Consider the following 12,713-nt stretch of genomic DNA (forward strand, 5'->3'; position numbering starts at 1 on the left):
CAATGATCGCATTCACCTCCATTATCTAACACGCGGCGGGAGCTCCTGTACTGACGCAGCAGACAGAGCGATGATCGCATTCACCTCCATTATCTAACACGTGGCGGGAGCTCCTGTACTGACGCAGCAGACAGAGCGATGATCGCATTCACCTCCATTATCTAACACGCGGCGGGAGCTCCTGTACTGACGCAGCAGACAGAGCGATGATCGCATTCACCTCCATTATCTAACACGCAGCGGGCGCTCCTGTACTGACGCCGCAGACAGAGCGATGATCGTATTCACCTCCATTATCTAACACGCGGCGGGAGCTCCTGTACTGATGCAGCAGACAGAGCGATGATCGCATTCACCTCCATTATCTAACACGCGGCGGGAGCTCCTGCACTGACGCAGCAGACAGAGCGATGATCGCATTCACCTTTATTATCTAACACGCAGCGGGAGCTCCTGTACTGACGCAGCACACAGAGCGATGATCGCATTCACCTCCAATATCTAACACGCAGCGGGAGCTCCTGTACTGACGCAGCAGACAGAGCGATGATCGCATTCACCTCCATTATCTAACATGCGGCGGGAGCTCCTGTACTGACGCTGCAGACAGAGCGATGATCGCATTCACCTCCATTATCTAACACGCGGCGGGAGCTCTTGCACTGACGCAGCAGACAGAGCGATGAACGCATTCACCTCCATTATCTAACACGCGGCGGGAGCTCCTGTACTGACGCAGCAGACAGAGCGATGATCGCATTCACCTCCATTATCTAACACACGGCGGGAGCTCTTGTACTGACGCAGCAGACAGAGCGATTATAGCATTCACCTCCATTATCTAACACGCAGCGGGAGCTCCTGTACTGATGCAGCAGACACAGCGATGATCGCATTCACCTCCATTATCTAACATGCAGCGGGCGCTCTTGCACTGACGCAGCAGATACAGCGATGATCGCATTCACCTCCATTATCTAACACGCGGCGGGCGCTCCTGTACTGACGCAGCAGACAGAGCGATGATCGCATTCACCTCCATTATCTAACACGCAGCGGGAGCTACTGTACTGACGCAGCAGACAGAGCGATGATCGCATTCACCTCCATTATCTAACACGCGGCGGGAGCTCCTGTACTGACGCAGCAGACAGAGCGATGATCGCATTCACCTCCATTATCTAACACGCGGCGGGCGCTCTTGCACTGACGCAGCAGACAGAGCAATGATCGCATTCACCTCCATTATCTAACACGCGGCGGGCGCTCTTGCACTGACGCAGCAGACAGAGCAATGATCGCATTCACCTCCATTATCTAACACGCGGCGGGAGCTCCTGTACTGACGCAGCAGACAGAGCGATGATCGCATTCACCTCCATTATCTAACACGCGGCGGGAGCTCCTGTACTGACGCAGCAGACAGAGCGATTATAGCATTCACCTCCATTATCTAACACGCAGCGGGAGCTCCTGTACTGATGCAGCAGACACAGCGATGATCGCATTCACCTCCATTATCTAACATGCAGCGGGCGCTCTTGCACTGACGCAGCAGATACAGCGATGATCGCATTCACCTCCATTATCTAACACGCGGCGGGCGCTCCTGTACTGACGCAGCAGACAGAGCGATGATCGCATTCACCTCCATTATCTAACACGCAGCGGGAGCTACTGTACTGACGCAGCAGACAGAGCGATGATCGCATTCACCTCCATTATCTAACACGCGGCGGGAGCTCCTGTACTGACGCAGCAGACAGAGCGATGATCGCATTCACCTCCATTATCTAACACGCGGCGGGCGCTCTTGCACTGACGCAGCAGACAGAGCAATGATCGCATTCACCTCCATTATCTAACACGCGGCGGGAGCTCCTGTACTGACGCAGCAGACAGAGCGATGATCGCATTCACCTCCATTATCTAACACACGGCGGGAGCTCCTGTACTGACGCAGCAGACAGAGCGATTATAGCATTCACCTCCATTATCTAACACGCAGCGGGAGCTCCTGTACTGATGCAGCAGACACAGCGATGATCGCATTCACCTCCATTATCTAACATGCAGCGGGCGCTCTTGCACTGACGCAGCAGATACAGCGATGATCGCATTCACCTCCATTATCTAACACGCGGCGGGCGCTCCTGTACTGACGCAGCAGACAGAGCGATGATCGCATTCACCTCCATTATCTAACACGCAGCGGGAGCTACTGTACTGACGCAGCAGACAGAGCGATGATCGCATTCACCTCCATTATCTAACACGCGGCGGGAGCTCCTGTACTGACGCAGCAGACAGAGCGATGATCGCATTCACCTCCATTATCTAACACGCGGCGGGCGCTCTTGCACTGACGCAGCAGACAGAGCAATGATCGCATTCACCTCCATTATCTAACACGCGGCGGGAGCTCCTGTACTGACGCAGCAGACAGAGCGATGATCGCATTCACCTCCATTATCTAACACACGGCGGGAGCTCCTGTACTGACGCAGCAGACAGAGCGATTATAGCATTCACCTCCATTATCTAACACGCAGCGGGAGCTCCTGTACTGATGCAGCAGACACAGCGATGATCGCATTCACCTCCATTATCTAACATGCAGCGGGCGCTCTTGCACTGACGCAGCAGATACAGCGATGATCGCATTCACCTCCATTATCTAACACGCGGCGGGCGCTCCTGTACTGACGCAGCAGACAGAGCGATGATCGCATTCACCTCCATTATCTAACACGCAGCGGGAGCTACTGTACTGACGCAGCAGACAGAGCGATGATCGCATTCACCTCCATTATCTAACACGCGGCGGGAGCTCCTGTACTGACGCAGCAGACAGAGCGATGATCGCATTCACCTCCATTATCTAACACGCGGCGGGCGCTCTTGCACTGACGCAGCAGACAGAGCAATGATCGCATTCACCTCCATTATCTAACACGCGGCGGGCGCTCTTGCACTGACGCAGCAGACAGAGCAATGATCGCATTCACCTCCATTATCTAACACGCGGCGGGAGCTCCTGTACTGACGCAGCAGACAGAGCGATGATCGCATTCACCTCCATTATCTAACACGCGGCGGGAGCTCCTGTACTGACGCAGCAGACACAGCGATGATCGCATTCACCTCCATTATCTAACACGCGGCGGGAGCTCCTGTACTGACGCAGCAGACAGAGCGATGATCACATTCACCTCCATTATCTAACACGCAGCGGGAGCTCCTGTACTGACGCAGCAGACAGAGCGATGATCGCATTCTCCTCCATTATCTAACACGCGGCGGGAGCTCCTGTACTGACGCAGCAGACAGAGCGATGATCGCGGTCACCTCCATTATCTAACACGCGGCGGGAGCTCCTGTACTGACGCCGCAGACAGAGCGATGATCGCATTCAACTCCATTATCTAACACGCGGCGGGAGCTCCTGTACTGACGCAGCAGACAGAGCGATGATCGCATTCACCTCCATTATCTAACACGCGGCGGGAGCTCCTGTACTGACGCAGCAGACAGAGCGATGATCGCATTCACCTCCATTATCTAACACGCAGCGGGAGCTCCTGTACTGATGCAGCAGACAGAGCGATGATCGCATTCACCTCCATTATCTAACACGCAGCGGGAGCTCCTGTACTGATGCAGCAGACAGAGCGATGATCGCATTCACCTCCATTATCTAATACGCAGCGGGAGCTCCTGTACTGACGCAGCAGACAGAGCGATGATCGCATTCACCTCCATTATCTAACACGCGGCTGGAGCTCCTGTACTGACGCAGCAGACAGAGCGATGATCGCATTCACCTCCATTATCTAACACGCAGCGGGAGTTCCTGTACTGACGCAGCAGACAGAGCAATGATCGCATTCACCTCCATTATCTAACACGCGGCGGGAGCTCCTGTACTGACGCAGCAGACAGAGCGATGATCGCATTCACCTCCATTATCTAACACGCGGCGGGAGCTCATGTACTGACGCAGCAGACACAGCGATGATCGCATTCACCTCCATTATCTAACACGCGGCGGGAGCTCCTGTACTGACGCAGCAGACAGAGCGATGATCGCATTCACCTCCATTATCTAACACGCAGCGGGAGCTCCTGTACTGATGCAGCAGACAGAGCGATGATCGCATTCACCTCCATTATCTAACACGCAGCGGGAGCTCCTGTACTGACGCAGCAGACAGAGCGATGATCGCATTCACCTCCATTATCTAACACGCGGCGGGAGCTCCTGTACTGACGCAGCAGACACAGTGATGATCGCATTCACCTCCATTATCTAACACGCGGCGGGAGCTCCTGTACTGACGCAGCAGACAGAGCGATGATCGCATTCACCTAAATTATCTAACACGCAGCGGGAGCTCCTGTACTGACGCAGCAGACAGAGCGATGATCGCATTCACCTCCATTATCTAACACGCGGCGGGAGCTCCTGTACTGACGCAGCAGACAGAGCGATGATCGCATTCACCTCCATTATCTAACACGCGGCGGGAGCTCCTGCACTGACGCAGCAGACAGAGCGATGATCGCATTCACCTCCATTATCTAACACGCGGCGGGAGCTCCTGCACTGACGCAGCAGACAGAGCGATGATCGCATTCACCTCCATTATCTAACACGCGGCGGGAGCTCCTGCACTGACGCAGCAGACAGAGCGATGATCGCATTCACCTCCATTATCTAACACACAGCGGGAGCTCCTGTACTGACGCAGCAGACAGAGCGATGATCGCATTCACCTCCATTATCTAACACGCGGCGGGAGCTCCTGCACTGACGCAGCAGACAGAGCGATGATCGCATTCACCTCCATTATCTAACACACGGCGGGAGCTCCTGCACTGACGCAGCAGACACAGCGATGATCGCATTCACCTCCATTATCTAACACGCGGCGGGAGCTCCTGTACTGACGCAGCAGACAGAGCGATGATCGCATTCACCTCCATTATCTAACACGCAGCGGGAGCTCCTGTACTGACGCAGCAGACAGAGCGATGATCGCATTCACCTCCATTATCTAACACGCGGCGGGAGCTCCTGCACTGACGCAGCAGACAGAGCAATGATCGCATTCACCTCCATTATCTAACACGCGGCAGGAGCTACTGTACTGATGCAGCAGACAGAGCGATGATCGCATTCACCTCCATTATCTAACACGCAGCGGGAGCTCCTGTACTGATGCAGCAGACACAGCGATGATCGCATTCACCTCCATTATCTAACATGCAGCGGGCGCTCTTGCACTGACGCAGCAGATACAGCGATGATCGCATTCACCTCCATTATCTAACACGCGGCGGGCGCTCCTGTACTGACGCAGCAGACAGAGCGATGATCGCATTCCCCTCCATTATCTTACACGCGGCGGGAGCTCCTGCACTGACGCAGCAGACAGAGCGATGATCGCATTCACCTCCATTATCTAACACGCGGCGGGAGCTCCTGCACTGACGCAGCAGACAGAGCGATTATAGCATTCACCTCCATTATCTAACACCCGGCGGGAGCTCCTGTACTGACGCAGCAGACAGAGCGATGATCGCATTCACCTCCATTATCTAACACGCGGCGGGAGCTCCTGCACTGACGCAGCAGACAGAGCGATGATCGCATTCACCTCCATTATCTAACACGCGGCGGGAGCTCCTGTACTGACGCAGCAGACAGAGCCATTATAGCTTTCACCTCCATTATCTAACACGCAGCGGGAGCTCCTGTACTGACGCAGCAGACAGAGCGATTATAGCATTCACCTCCATTATCTAACACGCGGCGGGAGCTCCTGTACTGACGCAGCAGACAGAGCGATGATCGCATTCACCTCCATTATCTAACACGCGGCAGGAGCTCCTGTACTGACGCAGCAGACAGAGCGATGATCGCATTCACCTCCATTATCTAACACGCGGCGGGAGCTCCTGTACTGACGCAGCAGACAGAGCGATGATCGCGGTCACCTCCATTATCTAACACGCGGTGGGAGCTCCTGTACTGACGCAGCAGACAGAGCGATGATCGCATTAACCTCCATTATCTAACACGCGGCGGGAGCTACTGTACTGACGCAGCAGACAGAGCGATGATCGCATTCACCTCCATTATCTAACACGCAGCGGGAGCTCCTGTACTGACGCAGCAGACACAGCGATGATCGCATTCACCTCCATTATCTAACACGCAGCGGGAGCTCCTGTACTGACGCAGCAGACAGAGCGATGATCGCATTCACCTCCATTATCTAACACGCGGCGGGAGCTCCTGCACTGACGCAGCAGACAGAGCAATGATCGCATTCACCTCCATTATCTAACACGCGGCAGGAGCTACTGTACTGATGCAGCAGACAGAGCGATGATCGCATTCACCTCCATTATCTAACACGCAGCTGGAGCTCCTGCACTGACGCAGCAGACAGAGCGATGATCGCATTCACCTCCATTATCTAACACGCAGCGGGAGCTCCTGTACTGACGCAGCAGACAGAGCGATGATCGCATTCACCTCCATTATCTAACACGCGGCGGGAGCTCCTGTACTGACGCAGCAGACAGAGCGATGATCACATTCACCTCCATTATCTAACACACGGCGGGAGCTCCTGCACTGACGCAGCAGACAGAGCGATGATCGCATTCACCTCCATTATCTAACACGCGGCGGGAGCTACTGCACTGACGCAGCAGACAGAGCGATGATCACATTCACCTCCATTATCTAACACACGGCGGGAGCTCCTGCACTGACGCAGCAGACAGAGCGATGATCGCATTCACCTCCATTATCTAACACGCGGCGGGAGCTCCTGTACTGACGCAGCAGACAAAGCGATGATCGCATTCACCTCCATTATCTAACACGCGGCGGGAGCTCCTGCACTGACGCAGCAGACAGAGCGATGATCGCATTCACCTCCATTATCTAACACGCAGGGGGAGCTCCTGTACTGACGCAACAGACAGAGCGATGATCGCATTCACCTCCATTATCTAACACGCAGCGGGAGCTCCTGTACTGACGCAGCAGACAAAGCGATGATCGCATTCACCTCCATTATCTAACACGCGGCGGGAGCTCCTGTACTGACGCAGCAGACAGAGCGATGATCGCATTCACCTCCATTATCTAACACGCAGCGGGAGCTCCTGTACTGACGCAGCAGACAGAGCGATGATCGCATTCACCTCCATTATCTAACACGCAGCGGGAGCTCCTGCACTGACGCAGCAGACAGAGCGATGATCGCATTCACCTCCATTATCTAACACGCAGCGGGAGCTCCTGTACTGACGCAGCAGACAGAGCGATGATCGCATTCACCTCCCTTATCTAACACGCAGCGGGCGCTCCTGTACTGACGCAGCAGACAGAGCGATGATCGCATTCACCTCCATTATCTAACACGCAGCGGGAGCTCCTGTACTGATGCAGCAGACAGAGCGATGATCGCATTCACCTCCATTATCTAACACGCGGCGGGAGCTCCTGTACTGACGCAGCAGACAGAGCGATGATCGCATTCACCTCCATTATATAACACGCGGCGGGAGCTCCTGTACTGACGCAGCAGACAGAGCGATGATCGCATTCACCTCCATTATCTAACACGCAGCGGGCGCTCCTGCACTGACGCAGCAGACAGAGCGATGATCGCATTCACCTCCATTATATAACACGCGGCGGGAGCTCCTGTACTGACGCAGCAGACACAGCGATGATCGCATTCACCTCCATTATCTAACACGCGGCGGGAGCTCCTGTACTGACGCAGCAGACAGAGCGATGATCGCATTCACCTCCATTATCTAACACGCAGCGGGAGCTCCTGTACTGACGCAGCAGACAGAGCGATGATCGCATTCACCTCCATTATCTAACACGCGGCGGGAGCTCCTGCACTGACGCAGCAGACAGAGAGATGATCGTATTCACCTCCATTATCTAACACGCGGCGGGAGCTCCTGTACTGACGCAGCAGACAGAGCGATTATAGGATTCACCTCCATTATCTAACACGCGGCGGGAGCTCCTGTACTGACGCAGCAGACAGAGCGATTATAGGATTCACCTCCATTATCTAACACGCGGCGGGAGCTCCTGTACTGACGCAGCAGACAGAGCGATGATCGCATTCACCTTTATTATCTAACACGCGGCGGGAGCTCCTGTACTGACGCAGCAGACAGAGCGATGATCGCATTCACCTCCATTATCTAACACGCGGCGGGAGCTCCTGTACTGACGCAGCAGACAGAGCGATGATCGCATTCACCTCCATTATCTAACACGCAGCGGGAGCTCCTGTACTGACGCAGCATACAGAGCGATGATCGCATTCACCTCCATTATCTAACACAGTACTGTATGGGGTAAATGTATCCATTATATCCTGCACATAAATCTACCAAGTACATTCAGGGGTTCAGCAGGAGAATAAAGTCAGGCGGTATTTACAGACAGCCTGGAACCACACAACATGCTGATACTGTAAGTGCCTGTATAATGCTCATGTACATAGACATTTCCTGTGGACACTACATGAAAATACAGGTTCTCTGCCCAATCCTCTCACCGTTTCCATCTGGGTCGGCTTTTACAGCGGTGTACATCTCCCGAATATTCTCTGGAGTCATCCACCTGCCATTTCCAAGCCGGGAATGGCTTAGCACCTGTAAATAAGGAAATCAGTTAAGATAAAATAATAAAATGAAAACCTGACGTGGTAATGCTCAGCTGCGATGCGGGGGGACATTGGTGAGATTTGTGGGGTCTGTACACGTGGACATGACACCTGTTTTATCAGAAACGTTCTCACTCTCACCAAAGAGTCCTGCCCTGTAGCCTTCACCCTACGGTCTGAATATACTGTATGAGCCAAAATGCAGATTTATTCTTCATTCTTTATTCTGTATTCTATCACACTGATGCAATCCCTCACCCTGTGTTCTATCACACTGATGCAATCCCTCACCCTGTGTTCTATCACACTAATGCACTCCCTCACCCTACGGGCTGCGCTCTATCACACTGATGCTCTCCCTCACCCTGCACACTCCGCTCTATCACACTGACACACTCCCTCACCCTACGGCCTGCGCTCTATCACACTGACGCACTATTTCACCCTGCAGCCTGCGCTCTGTCACACAGACGCACTTCCTCACCCTACGGCCTACGGCCTACGCTCTATCACACTGGCGCACTACTTCACCCTGCGCTCTATCACACTGACACACTCAGTCACCCTGCGGGCTGTGTTCTATCGCACTGGCGCACTCCTTTATCCTGGTGCCTGTGCTCTATCAAACTGACACACTCCCTCACCCTGGGGCCTGCACGCTATCACACTGATGCAATCCCTCACCCTGTGCTCTATCACACTGACACACTCAGTCACCCTGCGGGCTGTGTTCTATCACACTGGCGCACTCCCTCACCCTGGGGCCTGCACGCTATCACACTGACGCAATCCCTCACCCTGTGCTCTATCACACTGGCACACTCCCTCACCCTGGGGCCTGCGCTCTAGCACAGTGACACACTCAGTCACCCTGCGGGCTGTGTTCTATCACACTGGCGCACTCCCTCACCCTGGGGCCTGCACGCTATCACACTGACGCAATCCCTCACCCTGTGCTCTATCACACTGGCGCACTACCTCAACCTGCAGCCTGCGCTCTATCACACTGCTGCACTTCCTCACCCTGTGTCCTGCGCTCTATCACACTGACGCACTACCTCACCTTGCAGCCTGCGCTCTATCACACTGATCCACTACCTCACCCTGTGTCCTGTGCTCTATCACACTGACGTACTACCTCACCCTGTGTCCTAAGCTCTATCACACCCCACATATATGTACACATATAGCACTCAGTCGACCTAAAGTATCTGCAGAGTGCAGGGCGGGCCTGGAATACAGCAGCCTCTTCTCTCCCTCATGCTGAGAAAGAAGCAGCAGCAGCCACCTGTAGCTCCGCCCCTGGCCGAATGCCCTCTAGCCCCGCCCCTTCGGGTCCCTGTAGCCCTGCCCACCTGTCAACATGGGCAAGGTCGACAATCAAAAGGTCGACATGGGGTTTTCGCTGGCTTTTTTTTACTCGAATGTCGACACTGTCAACATGGACACAGTTTGAAGTGCATCGCTTGCGATGCTTCAGGCACAGTGCCTTTCTACGCTCGACACACTATTTTATTCTCCCGCCACGCACTAGTGGATGGTAGGGCATGAAATACCACCTGTCGGCACATGTTGGCTCAAAAAACAGTGAAAAACCCCACAACGACCTTGACCTAATGCCTGGGTCGACCTAATGACCTGTCGACCTAAACCCATGTCGACCTAGACCCGTGTCGACCTTACTGCCTGTCGATCTAGTGGTGTCGACCTAATGCTTGTCGACCTAGTTGCTGCAGACCCAATGACCGTATCCCAGGCTGGCTGGGCGGGCCTGGAATACAGCAGCCTCTCCTCTCCCTCATGCTGAGAAAGAAGCAGCAACAGCCACCTGTAGCTCCGCCCCCGGCCAATTCCCCTCTAGCCCTGCCCCCATCGGGTCCCGTGTAGCCATCTCAGGGGGAGAGCCATAGGTGGGACAGTAACAGTGACAAAGAGGGAGGGAGGCCAGTGCTGCACTGATAGGCTATTAGCCCCATCTGTGACATATTTGGTGGGCTCCTTTTTTGTTTCTTGTGTTTTACCCCTTTTTTTACTCACCTCTTTTACCTGCAGTTGCCCATCTTGATTGTGGTCCAGCAGGTTAAAGATGTCGGCCTTGCTGATCTCTAGGTTCTCCATGGCTTCCTTGTAGCCATCAACAGGCAAAATCTGACTGGCCTGTAGTCCTTTTAGTTGGGCCAGGTGGACGAGGAGCTTGCACTCTTCTTCTGTCAGAAAGTTAGGGATCTCTAGAGAGAAAGACCCCGAAAATGTAACAGACAAACCACAGATGTGTATAACAAACAGAAATGAGAGTCACAAATCTTCCCAACACGTGTAATACATGGTAGCGGTGTGGCGGTATTGCGTGACAGTACATGTAAGCACAATGTATGGCTTTATATATTACATCTGACATATACCTTATATGCACCACTAATAGTCCCAGCGCACAGAATAATATATACACGTGTATTGCTATACGAATTAATAGTACATAGCATTAACTTTATATAGAAACTCCCATTTCAAAAACTTCTAAAGTTACAGTAAAAACAATGGGTGTCGATCATTGGGCCGACATGTATCTAGTTGTGAAAGGTCGACACATGAAAAGGTTGACATGAGTTTTTTCTTCTTTGTTGTTGACACTTGTGCACATGGACCCCCAGCTAGTGTAACGCGTGCCATGCTCCAGGGCTCACACAGGGCCTTATTCTGGTTCACTCTTTCTGACAAATTCCTTCTTAGATGGACAAAACCATGTGCACTGCTGGTGGGGCAGATGTAACTTGTGCAGAGAGAATTCGATTTGGGTGAGAAAGAGTGAACTAGAATAAAGCCTCGCTATGACACTGCTGCGCTCGGCACTTTACCAATCCCAATTGTAGGCCATGTAGATGGTTAGAAAAAGTCACATTTATAAAAAAAAAAAATCACAGAAAAATCATGTTGAACGTTGCCATGTTGACCTCTTGGTTGTATCAACCTTTTGTCTATGTCGACATTGCTAAGGTCAATCATGTGGTGTTGACTTAGACACTTTCGACCTATGACCCAGATCCCAAAATGAAACAGATCTTTAAAAGTACCAGAGCTAAAGTAAACACTAGATTTACCTCTGAGTACTATTCCTGAGACCTATTACTACGTCCTATTAATAAATATTATCACTAACTACTATTTCTAAACACTAAGTCCTAGTACTAAATATTATCACTAACAACTATTACAACACACTAAGTCCTATTACTAAATATTATCACTAACTACTATTACTAAACACTAAGTCCTATTACTAAATATTATCACTAACTACTATTACTAAACACTAAGTCCTATTACTAAATATTATCACTAACTACTATTACTAAACACTAAGTCATATTACTAAATATTATCACTAACTACTATTACTAAACACTAAGTCCTATTACTAAATATTATCACTAACAACTATTACAAAACATTAAGTCCTATTACTATATATTATCACTAACAACTATTAAAAACACTAAGTCCTATTACTAAATATTATCACTAACTACTATTACTAAACACTAAGTCCTATTACTAAATATTATCACTAACAACTACTGTATTACAAAACACTAAGTTCTATTGCTAAATATTATCACTAACTACTATTACTAAACACTAAGTCCTATTACTAAATATTATCACTAACTACTATTACTAAACACTAAGTCCTATTACTAAATATTATCACTAACAACTATTACAAAACACTAAGTCCTATTACTAAATATTATTACTAACTACTATTACTAAACACTAAGTCCTATTACTAAATATTATCACTAACAACTATTACAAAACACTAAGTCCTATTACTAAATATTATCACTAACAACTATTACAAAACACTAAGTCCTATTACTAAATATTATCACTAACTACTATTACTAAACACTAAGTCATATTACTAAATATTATCACTAACTACTATTACTAAACACTAAGTCCTATTACTAAATATTATCACTAACAACT

General features: G+C 51.1%; 1 protein-coding gene across 2 annotated transcripts in view; it reads right to left on the reverse strand.

The window, feature by feature from the left end:
- Positions 1–12,713, reverse strand: part of P4HTM (prolyl 4-hydroxylase, transmembrane) — a 76,129-nt gene that overhangs the window by 37,182 nt on the left and 26,234 nt on the right. For both annotated transcript variants that reach the window (XM_083155585.1, XM_083155584.1), the window contains exons 3-4: positions 10,758–10,948; positions 8,613–8,709 (exon numbers count right to left, since the gene is read on the reverse strand). In XM_083155585.1, coding sequence (XP_083011711.1) covers positions 8,613–8,709; positions 10,758–10,948 — 288 coding nt within the window. The remainder of the gene's footprint in view (positions 1–8,612; positions 8,710–10,757; positions 10,949–12,713) is intronic.

The sequence above is a fragment of the Crinia signifera genome, chromosome 8 (genome assembly GCF_055691185.1).
Source record: "Crinia signifera chromosome 8, ASM5569118v1, whole genome shotgun sequence".
Taxonomy (NCBI): domain Eukaryota; kingdom Metazoa; phylum Chordata; class Amphibia; order Anura; family Myobatrachidae; genus Crinia; species Crinia signifera.